The sequence below is a fragment of the Mastigoproctus giganteus genome, chromosome 6 (assembly GCF_048544385.1).
Source record: "Mastigoproctus giganteus isolate SK-2022 chromosome 6, ASM4854438v1, whole genome shotgun sequence".
Classification (NCBI taxonomy): domain Eukaryota; kingdom Metazoa; phylum Arthropoda; class Arachnida; order Uropygi; family Thelyphonidae; genus Mastigoproctus; species Mastigoproctus giganteus.
In genome coordinates, this window is record NC_143580.1 from 224,020,167 (window position 1) to 224,041,249 (window position 21,083).

Genomic DNA, 21,083 nt, shown 5'->3' on the forward strand with positions numbered 1-21,083 from the left:
GGAACAAGCTATGATGCTGTTAAAATAATATTTTTTTATTTTTTTTTTATTAGATGAAATATTCAAATTAATGGTTTTACCATTTACCTGCATCCTTCATCAAGTATAAGAAAAACCTTTTTTTTTTTTTGAAATTGTAGAAAGAGTAGTCTTGGTGGCTAGCCTGTCTTCAAGGTTTGACCAGACCAAATTATCATTTAAAGACAAATAATATGAGGTAGTTGTGTTCTGTTTATATTTATTAGTCCATATTTGATCTATATTTGTTATTTTGTTGGTGTTAAAGACAACATAGACATCTTTAGATCTTCTCTCTTGATAATATTTTGTAGGAAAAATGTGTGTACTAATTCTGATCAGTACACACATTTTTGTGTGTATCTGATTCTGATCAGTTAACTCTGGCATATTTTAAGTATCCCCAATGTTCTTTTAAGCATTTTTTTACCTAGAGCAAATACCTTATATGGGCTCTATAGACAATTTCTTTTAAAGGTGCTGTTGAAGCATTAGCTTTAGTAGAGGCATATGATGCAAGAAAGCAAGTTTATATAGCATCAGCCCAAAAAAAAAAAAAAAAAAAAAATTCTTCCCTTTTCACCCATCCATACCGAAAATATGGTCACATCCATGTGACCATATTTTCGAGTATATCAACTTCTGTAAATGACTTTTTTGGTAATTCTTATACAACTCCTATAAATGGCCTTTATAGCTGTCTGAAATAAAATAGCCTGCTCTGAAAGGTAAACTGGCTCCTCCCATACTGATTCATGAATAAGATAAAAAATAGATTGGCCTACTTTATTTTTCTTTTTTACATCAGGTAACTCTCCTGAAGTAGCTCTGAGCTCTACAACTGCAAAGATATTATATAAGTTGGTAGCTAATACAGTGCTTGAAAAAATTAATGGAATAAAATGTTTTTTGTGAATAAGTGTCCAATAAAAATCGATCTACCACCCTACATAGCCGCACATTACGCAAATTATTCTTGCCTATAAAAACACAGGTTGCGACCACATCACTTAGTTTCCTTTTTTTTGACTTCCTCAGTGGATAGCCACATCTCCAGTATTTAGGATGGCAAGTCATCATCATTTAGATCAGTGCTACTCAAAGTGTGGTTCGTGGACCAGCATTGGTCCGTGAACTGTTTGTTACCAGTCTGTGACAAATTGGAAATTGGTCACAGATATTACCGGGCACCGACAATTCGTCCATTACCGGTCTGCGAGATTTGTATTTTACAAAAGTACCGGCCTGCGACGGACTGGAAATAAAAGAAACTGGTCCTTCACCACAGATAGTTTGAGAAGCACTGGTTTAGATGATTCTTTGAGATGGTGGGCCATTGGACAACTTGAAGCCAGGCAGTAACAGATGGAGATGGTATGTTGGCTTATTGTGTTGCACAGTGTTGTCTCAGTGCTATGGAAGCAGTATTAGGAGACAGGAACCATTACATGAAGAGCTGACCAAGGGCTGTGTCAACTAGAACAGACTGCTATCTGGCTCTAACAGTGAGACAGAGCTGTATAATATCCTGTCATCAACTATCTCTTGAGATTGATGTGGCCACAGGTGAAAGCATTTCCAACCAGACTATGCTAAGAAGGCTCAATTCAAGTGGACTCTATGCAAGGAAGTCAGTGGTTTGTATCCCATTAATCCCAGCAAACCACTGCAGCACTCTTTGAAACTGATGCCATGACTATGGGGTATAGTTCTGTTCTCTGATGAGTCTCTTTTTAGTCTGCAAACAAATTCTAGAGGTTATTTCACCTGGAGACAATGAGGAATGTGGTACCATCCCTAAAATCAGAGAAAGGGACACTTGTGGTGGAGGTAGTGTTCTCGTGTGTGGCAGAATAATAATCAATGGCTGCACCCCTCTTCATGTTTTTGATAGGGGTAATGTAACTGCAAAGTTACCGAGAACATATTCTCGAACTCTATGTGCAACTTTTTAGGGTTATAGTTGGCCCAGATTTTCTTTTCATGCATGATAACACCACTGCACATAGAGTTCAAATGGTGGAGGAATATCCAGTGACTGCCGTGGTCAGCATGATCAGCAGACTTAATTCTGATCGAACAAGTGTAAGATACCCTTGGGTGTTGCATTGCATGCTAACAGCCAACTTCTCAGTCATTTGGCCTGCGTTGGCGGAAGAATCAGATTTGTTGCCACAGAATCTTATAGACACCTTTATATCAAGCTTGGTTCACCACTGTACTGATGTCATGTGACCATATTTTCGAGTATATCAACTTCTGTAAATGACTTTTTTGGTAATTCTTCTACAACTCCTATAAATGGCCTTTATAGCTGTCTGAAATTTCTTGGTCTCCTGATTTCATTTTTATTCTATGGTACATCACCATACAAATTTTGTTCCACTTTATCGCAAGCTACATGAGTTACACCATGTGTTTTCTACATGTTCTGTTAATTTTGCCGAGCAGTGTATTACTAACAGGTCGAACATTTATAGAAGACTTTTGTAAAATGATACAAATTTGTATATTTTGCAAAAATATTTGTATAACGTAGTATGAAATGATAAGGTATTTCATTATATTAAAAAATTTTGCACATATATCATAAAAAGTTATGAAAATTATAAATCAAATATTCATTTATGTGCAGAAATTGGAGTTGGTGGGGGAGAACCTAGAAGTGTGATGTCAGGTGGAACATCAAGAGGATGGCTGTTAGATGTTGCAGTAGTATTATGGAGAAGAATGTTAGGTTCCTTAGGGGATATTAATGTGATTGCAGAACCTTCAATTCATGCTCAAGTACTTAAACATTTAGTAGATTTCACTGACACTTTAATAAAGGTATGATATTATAAATTATTATTTTTAATAATAATAAACTAACCAATGTAGTCAAATCTCAGAACAAGATTTGACTACATTTTATTAGAGTAGAACCCGAAATCTGGCATTCAAAAATCCAGCACTAAACAATTGGCAATGAGAAAATTTAGAAAATTTCAAAAATCCAGCAAAAAAAAAAAAAAAAAAGTTCCACTGCCAAATTTATATTAATCAATAAGTAGCCAAATCTAATAAAAATAATGAATTATCCTTGAATTCTTAGGCCATGTGCATAACCTTCCAAAAACCAGAATTTTTAAAAATCCTGAAAATCCCCAAGGATGCAGATTTTATGAGGTTCTTCTGTATTGTTAAAAAAAATGTACCTTTAGAAAAATGAATATCCTTGATTGGGGGGGTAACCTGCTCAGGCCTGGAAGGGGGGGGGAATGCAGTGGATTAATCTGTTGCTAGAGAAAGAAAATTCTTAGTATTTAGTTTAGTTTACTTGACTCATTTCATGATTGCATTCACATGATGAGCCCTTGTAGTGAATTTTCCTTATGGAAATTTGAAAGTGTGTAAAAATAAAAACTGTGTGCATAAATGCTTTTAAGTATTCCTCTAATTGAGTTTATTGCCCAGTATTAGAGTAAAATTATTGTCAAAAATCAAACCAGAAATTTAAAAAAAAAATCGTAATTTTATCTTTTGTAATAAATTTGTACTAATTTTTTTTAAGAATTTAATTTGATTTCATCAGCTTTTGGTTGAGAATTACAAAGAATTGCTTCAGTTTCAGCTTTGTAAACCAAAATCAGACAACAATGACCAATCTGAGGAGGACACACTGTACCTGTTGGTACAATGTCCTCCTCAGATTTTCAAGATTAATTTTTCATGCTGCCATCTATTAAAACTGCCTATACCATTAGTTAGAAACACAGATAAAAGATGACAGCATGTCCTGGACAAATTTCAGGAAAGTACATTCATAAGTCATTTGAAATTTGCTTGAAATAACCTTGAAAAGAAATATAAATCACAAGTATGTACTCCCAGGAGTTTAATAATCTCCCCCCTTCTAACACTGGTAGGTTTGTGATTTGTTACTCATTTAATGAGATCTCGGTTTGAGTCCATCGCAGACTGGAAAAATTTCTGAAGACTGATTTCATCAGTCAAGGCCGGTATAGTTCACAGCATTTTTTCAGCTCATACATGGCAAATTAGTCTAAACACACACTTGAACAGGAAAAAAAAAGCCTTGAATTTGGGTTGAATTTGAAAGTGTCTGCAATTCTGCCCAGACACGATAGGAGGGAGTATATGATGAGAGCCTCGTCGATCAATTCGGCCCTGGAAAGATTGTGCAAGGCTCAAGGGGTAGAATTTTTTTTAGCCTGGTCTGTACTTGTTAACAGGAGAGACTGCTTCTACAGGGATGGGATACACTTAAATAGAAAGGGTGCAAGAATATTTGCTGATGCTACCGATGCAGTGTTAGGTGGTTTAGAAAACTGCTAGCTTGGGGTGGAGATACAAGGACTAATAAATTAACAGTAGCCACTGGCAGAGGTGAAAGAGATTTTTGCACTGCTTCTATTGGAATGAGCAGCAGCCTGGAAAACAAGATGCAGGGTATTTCAGAGACTGCTGGGAGTCATTGCAGTACAAGAAAACACATGGGTTGTGTTAGGGTAGCTAAGAATAGGAACAGGTGCATGGATACTTGTGTATACACCAATGCTAGGAGTTTGGTAAATAAATTTGATGAATTTGAGGTAATGCTCAAAAACTCAAAGGTAGATATTGTTGGGATATCAGAGACGTGGTGTCACACAGATATAAGGAATGCAGAACTGGAATTTGGGGAGTACAATGTGTACAGGAAGGATAGGAAGGGAGGAGGGGGTTATGCTATTAGTTAAGAAACACATAAAGTCCAAGGAAGTGAAGCCAGTCGACATCGCTGGACAGTGCAGTGTTGAGTCAGTTTGGTGTGACATAAGCATTGGGAGATCAAAATTGAGAGTAGGAGTGTGCTATAGGCCTAATGACTCTGATGAGTATAATAAGAAACTGTACAGGGAAATAGAGTGGGCCAGTAAATCAGAGAGTCTTATGATGGGGGATTTTAATTTCCCAGATATTGACTGGAATTTGTGGGTTGGTCACTCACACACTAGCAAGGCTTTTGTGGATTTATTGGATGATTGGTTAAAGAAGCAGCATGATTTTGTTAAGGGAAAGTCTTGCCTGACCAATTTAATTGGATACTATTATGTGGTCACAAAGGAACTGGATGCAGGGAATAACTTTGATATCATATATTTGGATCTTAGAAAGGCTTTTGATATTGTTGCACATGGAAGACTGCTGCACAAATTGGAGCAGTGTGGCATTGGAGGAAAATTGCTGCTATGGATAAAGGGATGGTTGAGTGGGAGAAGACAGAGTGGTAATCAACGGACACTGCTAATTGTGGACTAATGTTATTAGTGTAGTCCCTCAGGGTTCAGTTTTGGGTCCATCGTTATTTTCTGTATTTATAAATGATATTGATGATGGTATATCAAGCTTAATATCCAAGTTTGCAGACAATAAGAAGGTTGGCAGGCTTGTTAAGGACACTAATGACAGTACACTTCTGCAACAGGATCTAGAAAAGATGAGCAGATGGGAGAGGTTGGCAAATGATGAAGTATAACATTGACAAATGTAAAGTACTACATATGAAAAGCAGTAACCCCAGAGTGACGTATCAACTCTGTGTTACTACACTGACAGTGATAGAGAACGAAAAGGACCTGGGGGTAATTGTGCAGGCAGATATGAAGATTTCTGAGCAGTGCAGATGGTCTGCAAGAGTAGCTCATGGTGTCTTGTCAATGATATACAGGAATTTTTCTAGAAGGGATAAGGAGGTGATTATCCCCTTGTATAAGGCAATGGTCAGGCCACACCTTGAGTACTGTATACAGGTCTGGAGGCCTCATTTTAAGAAAGATGTAGAGCTGTTGGAACAAGTACAGAGAAGGGCAACAATGGAACAAATTGAATGGAACAAAGGGTTGCTCTTACGAAGAAAGGCTTAAGCTTTGCAAATTAGTGTCTGGAGACTATACACCTGCAAGGTGATCTGATTGAGGTGTATAAAGCCTTTGAATGGTTTGAGCATATGCAATGCTGATGGGATTCCTCCTCTTGCTCAGAATAATCACCTGAGAGGGCATAAATTCAAATTGAGGAAAGACAGATGTAGGATAGATGTGCGGAAGTTTGCATTGGTCGGTGGTACAGACTCCCGTCCTTTGTTGTGTGAAGTTGATAGTCTAAATAAATTTAAGGCTGAGCTGGACAGGTATTTGGAACAAATGGAGAAGTGAAATGGGCACGTGTTTTTTTTTTTTTTTTTTTTTGGCTGATGCTGCATAAGCTTGCTTTCTTGCATCATATGCCTCTACTAATGCTAAAAACACACAGTAAAGGAGCTGAAAATGGTTTTATTTTTATTTGAAGTAATCGCCACCTGATTGAATGCACTCATTACACTATTCGAAAGGTTTTTGAAAAGAGCCAGTGAACACATCCAAAGAGATAATGTTCAGTTTGGTTCGGTGGTTACTTTTTCTTTATGTCCTTAACATCCATCTCTTTCCTTTGAGGGAAATTTTCACCTGGAGAAAGAGGAAGAAGTTTTCCGGTGCTTGATCTGTAGAGTAGGATGGATTGTTGATCTGTACAGTGCCATGTTTCACTAGAAATTCTTCAGCAACAAGTGCAGAATATACAGGGCCATTTTCATGCGACAAGGACCAGCTGCCTTTCTCTCAAGCTTATGGCCTTGCCCAGGAAATGTGCTTCAGGAGGCTTTGAAATTCCTGTAAGTAGAAAGCAGCATAGACTCTCTCTTTAGGAACAAATTCATTGTAAATCACACCCTATTTGTTAAAAAATATTATCAGCATCATCTTGATCCTGGACTTCTGTAAACAAAACTATTTGAGCCTTGATGATGATTTTGACATCCACTGCATGCTCTGATGTTTCATCTGTGGGTCGTACTGAAATACCCAACATTCATATCCAGTGACACTACAGTCGAGGAAATTATGATTATCTTGACAAGTCTGGATGAAGTTCTTACATGATGACACTCTTCATTGCTTTTACTCATCTGTGAGGCTGTGCAGCACAAATTTTAGCATTAGCAGTGGCAAATGATGCAAGAAAGCAAGCTTATACATCATCAGCAAAAAAAAAACACCACACCTCCCATTTCACCTATTCATTCCCATATAGTTCTTACTCGAATTTATTTAAGCTGTCAACTTCCATTACAAATGGAAGTTTGTTCCAGCCTACCACCCGCTGTTTAAAGGCAAACTTTAGCACAGTCTCTGCACAGAATTTTCAAAAATTTTGCACATAAGCTTTCTGCAAATTTAACAAATTGTCTCCATAAATCCAACTCACCATCCATCATTCTGGGGGTCAAATGGCAGTCTCTTGCCACTTTGATATTTACTCTGATATTTAATTTATTACTCTGATAAATATACAGTCAGTCCTCATATAACACGTGTTTACACTACACAGCTTCTAAAAGGTTTAGAATTTTTTTTCTCCAATCATATTAGGAGGGCTGGGTACGAGGTTATCCTGTGCGGACGAAGCTCCTTGAAGCTCTTGGAACAGAGAAGTTTTTCCTGATTTATTTTCTGATTTATTAGCTTAAATTGTCATATTAACTTATTTTCTAAAGTAGCTTTATATTCCTAGTTACGATACTTAGTTTAAAGTTTAACTTAGACAGAGATTTTGTAGGTATTACTTAGTATCAGTAACGGTATCACATCCACGTGTTACAAATTGAACGAGAAGTCTTTTTTTTAACCAAATTTAGTCGATTTATTAACCAATTGTTATATCAAATTATCTTCTATAAGTAGATTATAGACCTAGTGAGGATCCTTAGTTTATTCTAAATTGAGATAGCGAGATTTGGAAGCTAATCAATACTTACGAGTCCGTAGAATTACCGTTCGAGAATTCCCGCCATTTTTACACGATAGCATAAGCTTAGTGTAGTATAGTGCCAATATAATACAATTAAATTGACAATATAATATAATATTGTCAATTAATCAGTAAATCTATTAATCTTGATAAACTTTATTGTCGATTAAATTGTATTTTTAACTCTATATATTTATAACGACTTAATCGTAACAAATAATTAATACATAACTATAGTGGTACACGTGATACGGAAGTTGTTTAAAGGGAACTCGTAGAAAACACTAGATACCGAAAAAAAAATAATAAAAATAAAAAATAACATAACTGTTTTTGGATATAACTTAAGGATTTAATTTTTGTTTTGAAATTTTATTGAATTAAATCGGAATCATGACTCTGACCAGAGCAGCAAAGCAAAAGGCTCAAGCTAATGGGAGTGCTGTGGTTCAGGGGACAACTGAGGGGGGCAGTTGCCCTCTGAATCACAGTCTTTTAAAATGCACTGTTTGCTTGATGTTTGCGGAGCAGTCGGGTACGGGACATGATGCTGCCAAGGGGGATGTCTTTGTGTGTGCCCGATGTAAGGAGTGCAAGGAAATCAGGCGACAACTCAGCGTTGTTATGGGCCTTTATGAGAGCTTGAAGGACAGGGTGGATGCCCTCGAAGGAAATAAATTGAGGGGCCCATCAAGCTCTCAGCTGCCCACATCAACGCCAGAGCTTGCACTTGGTCATCAGGCAACACAGAGGCAGCCCCCTAGGCAGAATGCGCTGGTCCCACAGGAACTAGTAGTTGTTGGTGACTCTATTGTCAGGGAAACGGGGGAACATGCTTTGTAAAAAGAATAGGTGGAATAGGACCAGGGTATGTCTGCCAGGGGCAAAGGTTGATGACGTTGTAGAGCGGATATCATCTTTTAAGGGCACAAAAGGTGATATAGTTGTACACGTTGGCACTAATGACATTAAGAGTAGGAGACCGGCGGAATTACTTAGCAAGTACAGGACACTGTTGAAAAAAAGCCGTGAATTAGGGTTGAATTTGAAAGTGTCTGCAATTCTGCCCAGACACGATAGGAGGGAGTATATGATGAGAGCCTTGTCAATCAATTCGGCCCTGGAGGGATTGTGCAAGGCTCAAGGGGTAGAATTTTTTTCAGCCTGGACTGTACTTGTTAACAGGAAAGATTGCTTCTACAGGGATGGGATACACTTAAATAGAAAGGGTGCAAGAATTTTTGCTGATGCTGTCGAGGCAGTGTTAGGTGGGTCGGAAAACTGCTAGTTGGGGGGGGATACAAGGACTAATAGATTAACAGTAGCCACTGGCAGAGGTGGAAGTGATTCTTGCACTGCTTCTATTGAAATGAGCAGAAGCCTGAAAAACAAGATTCAGGATATTTCAGAGACTGCTGGGAGTCATTGCGGTACAAGTAAACACATGGGTTGTGTTAGGTTAGCTAAGAATAGAAACAGGTGCATGTATACCTGCGTGTACACCAATGCTAGGAGTTTGGTAAATAAATTTGATGAATTTGAGGTATTGCTCAAAACATCAAAGGCAGATATTGTTGGGATATCAGAGACGTGGTGTCACACAGATATAAGTAATGCGGAACTGGAATTTGGGGAATACAATGTGTATAGAAAGGATAGACAGGACAGGAGGGGAGGAGGGGTTATGCTATTAGTTAAGAAACACATAAAGTCCAAGGAAGTGAAGCCAGTCGACATCGATGGACAGGGCAGTGTCGAGTCAGTTTGGTGTGACATAAGCATAGGGGAATCAAAATTGCGAGTAGGAGTGTGCTATAGGCCTAATGACTCTGATGAGTATAATAAGATATTGTACAGGGAAATAGAGTGGGCCAGTAAATCAGAGAGTCTTATAATGGGGGATTTTAATTTCCCAGATATTGACTGGAATTTGTGGGTTGGTCACTCGCACACTAGCAAGGCTTTTGTGGATTTATTGGATGATTGTTTTCTACCTCAGCATGTTCGTGAGGCAACAAGAGGGAGCAATACTCTTGATCTGATTATCAGTAGTGGTTCTTCATGCATTAAGAATCTGCAGATAAATGAACCACTAGGTGGCAGTGATCACAGTGTGTTGAAGTGGGATTTACTCAAGGAGGTAACTACCATCAGAGGTAAAGGGAAGGGTTTTTGTTTTCGTAAAGGCGACTATGATGGTCTGAGACAGTATTTAAATTCTATACAGTGGGATCAACTGATGATGTTACCAACAGCAAACTCAAAATGGGAAGCATTCAAGGAACTAATCTTGGAGGCTACCAGGCTTTACATACCAACTAAGAAATATTGTTCAAGGTTTAGGCCTAAATGGTTGTCAGATGAACTAATGAGACAGGTGGCAGAGAAGAAAAATGCATGGGATACATACAAATTAATGGGTGACATGGAAGCCTATGATAGATATAAGTTGGTCTGTAACCAAGTCACAAAGGAGATTAGGCAGGCAAAGGCAGACTACGAAAAATCCTTGGCAAAAGATGCAAAGAAAAACAGAAAAGAGTTCTTTACATATTTAAACTCAAGATGAAAGGGATGAATCAGATTGGTCCACTGGATATTGATGGTTCAACAGTTGAGGATCCTGCTCAGGTGGCTAACAATCTAAACGAGTATTTTGCATCTACATTCACGCATGAGGAGTTATTCAGGAAGGAGAATGATGTAGGTAAAGTAAACATTGGCAGTGAGCTGGATGATTTTGTAATAACTGAGAAGAAAGTGGAGGAGAGATTGTTGAGGATAAACATAAAAAAGGCACCTGGGGTGGATGGGATCTATCCAGTTATATTAAAGGAGGCAGCAAAGGAAGTAAGCAAACCCCTAGCCATAATTATGAGAGCTTCTTTGGACTCAGGGGAGGTACCCATAGACTGGAGATGTGCAAATGTAACCCCAATTCACAAAGGAGGATCAAAGGCTGACACAAGTAATTATAGACCTGTTAGTTTAACTTCTGTTCCAGGTAAATTAATGGAGGCACTGGTTAAAGAAGCACTGCAGGATCATCTAGACAAGAATTCATTTATAGCTCAGACGCAGCATGGTTTTGTTAAGGGCAGGTCTTGCCTGACCAATTTGATTGGATACTATGATGTAGTCACAAAAGAACTGGATGCAGGGAATAACTTTGATATTATATATTTGGATCTTAGAAAGGCTTTTGATACTGTTGCACATGGAAGACTGCTGCACAAATTGGAGCAGTGTGGCATTGGAGGCAAATTGCTGCTATGGATAAGGGGATGGTTGAGTGGCAGAAGACAGAGAGTGGTAATCAATGGACACTGCTCAACGTGGACTAATGTTATTAGTGGAGTTCCTCAGGGTTCAGTGTTGGGTCCGTTGTTGTTTTCGGTGTTTATGAATGATATTGATGATGGGATATCAAGTTTAATGTCCAAGTTTGCAGATGATACAAAGGTTGGCAGGGTTGTTAAGGACACTACTGACGCTGTGCTGCTGCAACAGGATCTGGAAAGGTTGAACAGATGGGCTGAGAGGTGGCAAATGAAGTTTAACATTGACAAATGTAAAGTACTACATATGGGAAACAGTAACCCCAGAGCAACGTATCAACTCTGTGGTACTACACTGACAGTGGTGGAGAATGAAAAGGACCTGGGGGTAATTGTGCAGGCAGATATGAAGTTCTCTGAGCAGTGCAGACGAGCTGCAAGAGTAGCTCATGGTGTCTTGTCAATGATATACAGGAATTTTTCTAGCAGGGATAAGGAGGTGATTATTCCCTTGTATAAGGCAATGGTTAGGCCACATCTTGAGTACTGTATACAGGTCTGGAGGCCTCATTTCAAGAAGGATGTAGAGCTGCTGGAACGGGTACAGAGAAGGGCAACAAGATTAGTGAATGGAACAAAGGGTTGCTCTTACGAAGAAAGGCTTAAGTTTTGCAAATTACAGAGTCTGGAGACTAGGCACCAGCGAGGTGATCTGATAGAGCTGTATAAGGCTTTGAATGGTTTGAGCATGCTCAATGCCAATGGGATTCTTCATCTTGCTCAGAATAATCACCTCAGAGGGCATAAATTCCAATTGAGGAAGGACGGATGTCGGATAGATGTGCGGAAATTTGCCTTTGGCCAGTGGGTGGTTGGTTGGTGGAACCGACTTCCATCACTTGTTGTTGAAGTTGATAGCCTAAACAAATTTAAAGCTCAACTGGACAGGTATTTCGAACGAACGGAGGGGTGAAATGGGAGTGGTGTGTCTTTTTTTTTTTTTGGCTGATGCTGAATAAGCTTGCTTTCTTGCATCATATGCTTCTACTAATGCTAATGCTAATGCAAATTCGATCATACACGATTTATAAATAGGGGAACGATATCGTATATAACACGAACACCGAATTCGCTTATGCACAATTCGTCTTTGTGTTTACAAGAAATGACAGTCGAACGCAGAATCACTCCAACTGAATGCAACATGATAGCAATGGAGAGAAGATTCTGAAAATGTATTTATTTTTTATATCAGTGAAGTGGATATACATTTCACCATAATAACGTAAAAACCCACACAATTGCAGCTATAAGTATTATCACAAATGCAATTAGATCGAGTTTGCTACCAGTTTATAACAGATTCCACTAGTAGAAACGCAACTGGAAATTGTTTTTATTGTTTTATGGTAGTAACCCCCCAGAAATGTGCTTTAGTAAAATGTGAACTAGTGAGGTGTTAATAGTGTCTCCCTGCCTTTTTGGCAGAGACACACTATTGTTGGCCGACCGGGCTAGCCGAGTGGATAAAGTACCTGCCCGGCAACCCAAAGGTCGCGGGTTCGATTCCCGCCTCGGGTTTGGATCAAAGTACTGCAAAAACCTTGGGAGGTGCAATATGGCCACAGAAGCCGATGTGCCAACAACTACCAAATCAAAAAAAAAACACTATTGTTGTTATGGGAGTTTAATGGCACATAAGCTACTATGGCTACAATGCACACATTATTGTGTTGTTTATTCAGTTGCTACATGCACGCAACTTTGTTTATGTGTATCAAGCATGCCTCCTCATTTTGTAATTGTGCTTTATATCCTAAAAATGAGTAAAATACTTAAAAGGTTTGAAAAGGAAGTGTCCTGGTGAAGACACTACAGGTTCAGAGAGAAAAAGGAAAGCAATATTGATAAACAGAGGCGGTCTGAGTCAAAAATTCTTACCCGGGGAAATTTTGTAGTGGCCTCATGCTAGCGTTTATGGCCAAAATCACACTTCACTCCTCCAACCCACCGGGGTTTCCCCGGTAAGGCTTATGGCCAGTCTGCCTCTGTTAGAGAAAAAATATGAAATTGTGAAACACTTTGAGCGAAATGAAAGAATATGTGATATTGCATGTGCTACAGGTCTAAATGACAAAACGCCAAGAATTAGAAAGAATGCAGAGAAAATAAAAACAACTTTCATAGCAGGAACAACTCAAAGTGTAATAAAATCCATTTGATCAAGACACAAGAATTGGAAGAGATGGTACGGCTGTCATCTGTTTGGTCAGAAAATCAAACAAAGAACAAGTTTGCATACGATAGAAGCAAAAGCATTAGCAATATTTTATTACGTAATAGTTGTAATAAAATATGTATTTTATTACGATTATTTATTGTTTGGTAATGATTTGGTTACAAATGTGTGTTCAATCTTGGGTGGTCGGCTCCTAACCCTATTTTTCCCATAGGGCCTGTTATTTTGCATTGCACGATTTTGCATTGCGCGAGGGTTTCTAGGAACACAACTATCATGCTATATTAGGACTGACTGTACTCTGATATTTAACGCTAAATTTGATATTTGTCCATTGCAAAATTGTGATACAAAACATTAACGCTACTAACAAAACTGGTTGTTACTTGCAGCCTGTCGGACAATCTCTATATCATCATCTGTTGGAGGAGGTTTGAACTACAACATACCACTTCCATTTATTTTCAAGTTCATTGAACATGATTGCAAGAGAACCGTTTAGGGAAATTTATTGTCATATGTCATATGTAAACACTGGAATGGATTGAATCATATTGGGCCACTTCTCGACATTGTTTAACCATTGATAATCCTGCTCAAGCTGCTGACAAACTGAATAAGTATTTTACATCTATATTCATGTATGAGGAGTTCTTTAGTGTGAAGGGATTGCCAGAGGTTTATCTAACTAACTGGGAGCTAAATTACTTTGTAATACCTTTGAGGAAATTGGAAGAGAAAGTGGTTGTGGAAGAGAAATTGAAGCTAAACATAAAAAAGGCACTTAGAGTGGATGGAATCTATCAAATTATGTTAAAGGAGGCTGCAAAAGAGGTATGCAAACTCAGCCATATTTATGAGAGCTTCGGATTCAGGGGAGAACCCTGTATAATAGAGATGTGCAAATGTATCCCTAGTTCACAATGAGGGATCAAAGTGTGATAAGTAATTACAGACCTATTACCTTAACTTTTCTTCCACAGAAAATAATGGAGTCAGTGGATAAAGAAGTAATGATGGATCATCTAGACAGGTGTGCAATCATAGCATGGATTTGTTAAAGGGCAATCTTATCTGACCAATTTAATTGGATACTGTGATGCAGTAACAAAAGAACTGAATGCAAAAAATTTTGATATCATATACAGTAAAACAGCCCTAAGGTGACCACCTGACTTTCTGATAAAAATCAGTCATTTGCGGAGATGGTTGTCTTGGGTCATTTTGGGAGATGGAGGAGGTATTGCTGTTTTTTTTTTTTTTTTTTTTTTAAATAATTCATTTTACTATGGAAATTGCAAAAATTGGGGTTAAATAATCTACAGAAACTTTTTTAATATTATAAGCAGTACATGGAGTCAAGTGTTTTCAACACTTTTTTGCTTTAATTTCTTTTTTCAAATTATCTTCTACTTAAAATAATACATTGAACAATGTTTCATTTCCTAATTGCATTAACAAAGCCTTTAACCCATTAACAGTTGTTAAAGTTTCACTCAATGTTATTACTGTTTCATTTCTTGCCTCATTATGACTATGCTTGTCCTCTTGTCTGCTGCCATCTGGTTCTATATCTTGGTGATCGAAAAGTTTTTCTTCCCTATTTTCAAGGTTACCATCGAACCTCTGTATCTTAAGTTAAATTTACTTGAATATTTACCACTTCTCCTAGCTGCATTAATTCCTTTTCTCTTTTATGTCATTTTCCATATTTCCCATATTAATTCCACAATGTTTAGTACTTTAGCAGAACTCTTTGCTTTCTCTGTTAATGTTGATCCACTTATTGGCAGGTTTCTTGCATGAGCACCATCAAATCATTGATCTCCTTGAAGATTTGGTGAGAGTCCTCTGAAGATTTCTGTTGGAATTTTCAAACAATTTCTTCTTTATTGCCTCTTTATTTTTCAAAGTGACCTAGATCTGAGTCTTGCAGCAGTTGTATTTTTCAGTCAGTCAGTCTTCTCTGAGACATTCTTATTTTGGTGTCTTCCATCCTACACCAAACATTCCTATTTTGGTGTCTTTATTTTTGTTTGCAAGTCTGATGTGTTCACTTTCTTGTTCACTGACATCTTTGTTTGCTAACGCAGCTTATCCAAAACTGGCACAAATCAGTCAGTGAAGTGCCCATGTAAATTGCAGCATAATTAAAGTCCTTTAGGCACTTCAGATCACAACTTGGTGATTGTCTCTTCTCCAATGGAACCTTTATCTCATGACTATTCCCAACCTCATGTTGTTTGACATTACCAGAATGCAAAATAGGATGACCTGCGAGACTTCTTTTCTTCTTTTCCTTGGTCGGATTACTGTTCCAAAACCTCTGATGTCAACGTTTGCTCAGATCGTGTCAGTGAAATTATTCTTGCAGGAATGGAATCCTTTATCCCACACCCCACTTTAAAATCCATCCTTTATCTAAACCTTGGTTTTCCAATAAATGTGCTAAGGCTGTTCAAGAGAAGAATGTTGCATATCGTAATTGGGTTGTTTCTAATTCTTCAGTTTCATTTTCTGCCTACACCAAAGCTCGCAACAATTGTAAAGCAGTTATTAATCAGTCCAAACTCGAGTTTGAACAGGCTAAGAGTAGAAAACTTGCTTCTTGCCCTAATGGTAGAGGAGCATTCTGGTCTCTTGCCAAAACTATTGGACGCAACTTTTGCCGATCTCTGCTTCCACCTCTGTCCAAACCAGATGGTTCTGTTGTCACTTCAGCCAAGGATAAAGTTGACCTGCTAGCATCCCATTTTTCTTCCAGCTCATGTATTAATGATCTTGGTAAAACACCTCCCACCATTCCCAACATGCTCCATTCAATGCCTTCTGTGGTCTTCGTCAAAAGGATATCAGAAGGATTTTGATGAATCTTGATGCTAAGAAAGCTCCAGATCCTGATGGTATTTCTACACTTGTTCTCAAAACCTGTGCTCCTGATTTACTCCTATTCTTTGCCACCCTTTTTCACTTTCTTATTCCAAACGTGTTTTTCCTTCTGCTTGGAAATTTGCTCATATCCAGCCAGTTGCTGAAAAGGGTGACAAATCCCTCCCATTCAATTTCATCCCATCGCAATTACTTCTAGTCTTTCTAAAGGTGCCTCCGTAGCCAGGTGGGAAGGAGCAGAAGTACATCGCACACGCTTCTTGATTAGACTGGGGTACGAGCCCATCACTACCAAATACGGAGGATGCGGAAAGGTCAAGGGAATAACCACCGCATATTCCCGGAGTAATATGGCCTTAGTTGCTAATGCTCCTAAAAACCAAATAACATAACATAACAATAACTCTTTCTAAAGTAATGGAGAAATCAATTAACCGCCATCTCTTAAACTACCTAGAAACCTTCCGTCTGATCAACGATCGCCAGTATGGATTCCATCATTGTCAATCCACTGGTGATATTCTGGCTTATGTTACCCATTTATGGACTAATTCAATGGAATGGTTCGGTGAAACACAAGAAGTTGCTCTTGACATCTCAAAGGCTTTTGATCGTGTTTGGCATAAAGGTCTTCTAAACAAGCTTCCATCTTATGGCTTGCCAACTGTTTTTAGTAATTGGTTATCCAGTTTTCTCTCTGATCGCTCACTGAGGGTGATGGTAGATGGTTCTCTGTCTTCTAACTTCTCCACTAATGCCGGTGTCCCCCAAGGTTCAGTTCTTTCCCCCACTCTTTTCCTCTTGTATATTAATGACCTTCTTCCATTGACTGGAAATCCTATCCATAGTTTTGCCAATGACAGCACATTGCATTCTTCCACTTTTCATTTTGAGAAACCTTGCCCTGCTCAATTAGCTTCAACTTCTCGAATATCCGCTACCAATTCCTTAAATGCTGTTCTCCAGGTATTTCTCCAGTGGGGCAAAGACAACTTAGTTGATTTCAATCCTTGTAAAACTCAGTCCTGTCTTATATCTCGCAAAAAAGATTCTTCTGCTCCTATGCTTATCTTTAGTGACACTCTGATTTCTAGGCAAGATGATATATCTCTTTTGGAGATTACTGTCTTCTAATATCTCTTGGCACAAGCACATTACAAATATTGCTTTCTCCGCATCTAAAAAATTTCGTTTTCGCTTTCACTCTCAGAGTTATTTTTTTTCCTAACAGCTGTTCACTCTGTACAAATCGCAAATCTGCCCTACCATGGAATATTGTTCCTACATCTGGGGCTGTGCCCCCAAAACCTCTCTCAGGCTTCTAGATTCCATTCAGAAGAGGGCAGTTAGGTTAATTAATGACTAATCTCTAACAGTCTCTCCACTTGCTGTTTCATAGACGTACTGTTTCTGCTGCATACCTTTTCTACAGATACTACCATGGGCACTGTTTTTCTGAATTGGCTTCTATAATTCCCGCTCTCTCTTTCAAAACAGTCCGAACACGTGCCGCCACCAGCCGACATCCAGAACCAACTTTTCATCTTTCTCATTTATTCATTCAACTGCCAATTTCTGGAACAACCTTTGTTCATACGTATTTCCTGAAAATTACAATCTACAGAAGTTCAAGTCCAATGTCAACAAATATCTTCTTTCGTCTTCTCAACCTCCAACCCAAGCACGGTACTAAATACTATAGTTTCTAATACCTCTCGTGTTTGGGGTTCACATAAAAAAAAAAAAAAAAAAATTATTAGAGAATTTCAGTATCCATTTGAACAGCATGTCAAAGTTTGGCTTCCTGCTTAATGTATGCCATGAGAATAAATAAAACAGTCAGAAAAAATATTCACCAATATTTTTTACAAGAAGGAATAGATAATTTCAATGACTGGAAGACCAAAAAAAAAGGCTTTTGTTGTTAGGATTAAGTGGAATGCAGTACATATGCACTTGCACGCAGAAATATAGCAGTTTGAATTAAAATTGATTGCTGTATTGGGATTGTTTTGCAGGGAACTTTTATTATTAGCACTTTTTCCCATAATTTGTCATTATAAAAACTTCAGATTTAGTAGTAGTACTAGTAGTAATACTAGTAGTAATAGTGGGATGTGATGCAAGAAAGCAAGCATATGATGCAGCACAGCCAAAAAAAAATTCACACAACCATTCCCTCTAAATGTTTGTCCAGTTCCTCCTTAAATTTATTTAACCTATCAACTTCCACAATGAGAGATGGAAGTTTGTTCCAACAATTAACCACCCGCTAGCTAAAGGCATATTTCTGTACATCTATCCTACATCTGTCTTTCCTAAATTTGAATTTTGCCTGCTTAGGTTTGTAATCTGAACAAGTGGAAGGATCCAATCAGAATTCAGCGTGTTCAACCCACCTCGGTCAGATTACTTCACAGGTGCCTAGTCTTCAGATGCTGCAATTTACAGAATTTAAACCTCCCTTGGTAAGAGGATCCCTTCATTCCCCTAACCAATCTTGTTGCCCTTCTCTGTACACGCTCAAGCAAATCTACATCTTTCCTAAAATGAATCCTTCAGACCTGTACGCAGTACTCAAGGCATGGCCTGACCATTGCCTTATACAGAGGGACAATCACCTCCTTTTCCCTGCTAGCAAAATTCCTGTATATCATTGACAAAACCCCATGACCTGCCCTGGAAGTCTGTCTGCATTGCTCAGAAAACTTCATATCTGACTGCACAATTACTCCCAGGTCTTTCATTTTCTGCCACCTTAAGTGTAGTACCACACAGTTGGTACATTCCTCTGCGGTTACTTCTACCCATATGCAGTACTTTGCATTTGTCAATGTTAAACTTCAGTTGCCACTTCTCAGCCCATCTTCCCAAATTTTCTAGGTCCTGTTGCAGCAGTGTACTGTCATTAGTGTCATTAACAACCCTGCCATCCTTTGTATCATCTGCAAACTTCGACACTAAGCCTGATATACCTTCATCAGTATCATTGATAAATATACAAAACAACAGTGGACCCAATTTGCTGTAATAGTGTACCTCACTTTGTTGGTGAGTATATGTATCTTTTCATTAACACCTGTCAGAAAACAATGTGTTTGAAAGAGATGGAAGAGCATATCTGATTTCTGATAAGTCATGCTGGAAGGATTTGTAAGAGTACTAAAGAAAATTGGAGCACAACATTACTGACTGTGCAAAAATAGTGAGGAGTATGCAGTTGTTGTAAGATCTGAAAGCTGCACTACCATTTATATGTGATAAGTAGAAGCATGAGTATACTCCTACTTACCCATAATAAACATGTAGTTGGTCTCAGACATTATTTACTGATCTCTCATCTTTTCATTAACAAAATTTGATACGTTTGTGAAATGTCAACTATAAATGGGAATAAATTTATTTATAATTGAAATTAGATAGTATGAATCAGAGCTGTACTACTCAATATGTTCTACGTTGATAATAATATTAGTAAAATAATAAGAGGAGTTTACCTCAATATAGTGCGTAGAACACTTCCGTATGATACCCTCCAGAAATTAAAACGGAAAAAACGAAAAAATCGACAACTTACCGGTACATTAGAGTAAAATATAAATAATTAAATAATCAATTTAACACAATTCAAATCAATTTAAAACAATTAAAAATCAAATTAACGCAATTAAAAGAAACTAACGAAAATATTCAAAACGATTTTCCTTCCTCCGTATGTCGTGATCACAGGAATGAAAATTACCGAATCGGGTTAAACCTGATACTTAAATAGAGATTATTTGTCTTCGCGCATGCACGTAAAGGTCCACGCATCGGAGATCAAATATGGCCACCGAACATTAACCGAATTCTCGTGTAATTTAATTTCAACGGTTTCTGCAATTAATAGTCGCGTATAATTACGTTGAACGTTAAGTATTTTGGCTTCGTTAAATAGAAAAGTATGTTTTTCGTTAATGGCATGAAAGGCTAATTCTGACGCTGCTGAACGAGAAGCACGAACAGAGGCTTCATGTTGATTTACACGAATATTAAGAGAAAATCGGGTCGAACCCTGATAAGACGAGTCGCAATCACCGCAAGAAATGTTGTATACCGGATCATTAATTTGTGTTGCGAATGTTGAAAGAACCGAGCGATTGTTCAGTATAGTGTGTAACTTCCGTATTGGCCTAGCTACAATTTTAAATTCGGTATCTTTAAAGAATCTGTTAAGCTGTTTGTGCCACTGTTCAAGATATGGGACAGAAATAAAGTATTTTTTGATATTACTATTGTTGATTGGTGTAGTATTTTGTATCCTATCCTTAGCTTGTACCCTAATTCGGTTTATTGTGGTAATGGAATAACCCCTGTTTAAGAATCTGCTAGTTAATATTTGTATTTCTGAGTCTAAAGCAGATTCCGTCGTTGAATATTTATAGGCATTAAGAAATTGATTAAAGATAATCGATCTTTTGTTGGTGAACGGGTGATAGCTATTATAATGTAGAAGCATACCGGTGTTTGTAGGTTTTCGATAGATGCTAAATTGTATTTTATTCGAGTCCCGGGTAAGCATGAAATTTAGAAAGTTTAATGACTTAGTATCCGTATCCTCCCTTTCCAATGTAAATTTGAGTCTAGAATGAATATTATTAAACGAATGTAAAATGTCTTGGATAGTATTACTATCAGTAATAACTAGAACATCATCTAAATACCTCCCATAGTATGTGATACGGGTTCGAAAAGGTGTCAAATGTATCTGCTCAATCGTTGAGAGATAGATCTCTGACATTAAGCCACTCAGGCTCAAACCCATTGGTAATCCAAAAATTTGTTTG

General features: G+C 37.9%; 1 protein-coding gene across 5 annotated transcripts in view; it reads left to right on the forward strand.

Moving 5' to 3' along the window:
• The window catches only part of LOC150085023 (ral GTPase-activating protein subunit alpha-1), a 529,619-nt gene that overhangs the window by 277,358 nt on the left and 231,178 nt on the right, over nt 1–21,083 (forward strand). For all 5 annotated transcript variants that reach the window (XM_090376739.1, XM_090376741.1, XM_090376740.1 and 2 more), the window contains one exon: nt 2,654–2,847. In XM_090376739.1, the coding sequence (XP_090232865.1) occupies nt 2,654–2,847 (194 nt within the window). The remainder of the gene's footprint in view (nt 1–2,653; nt 2,848–21,083) is intronic.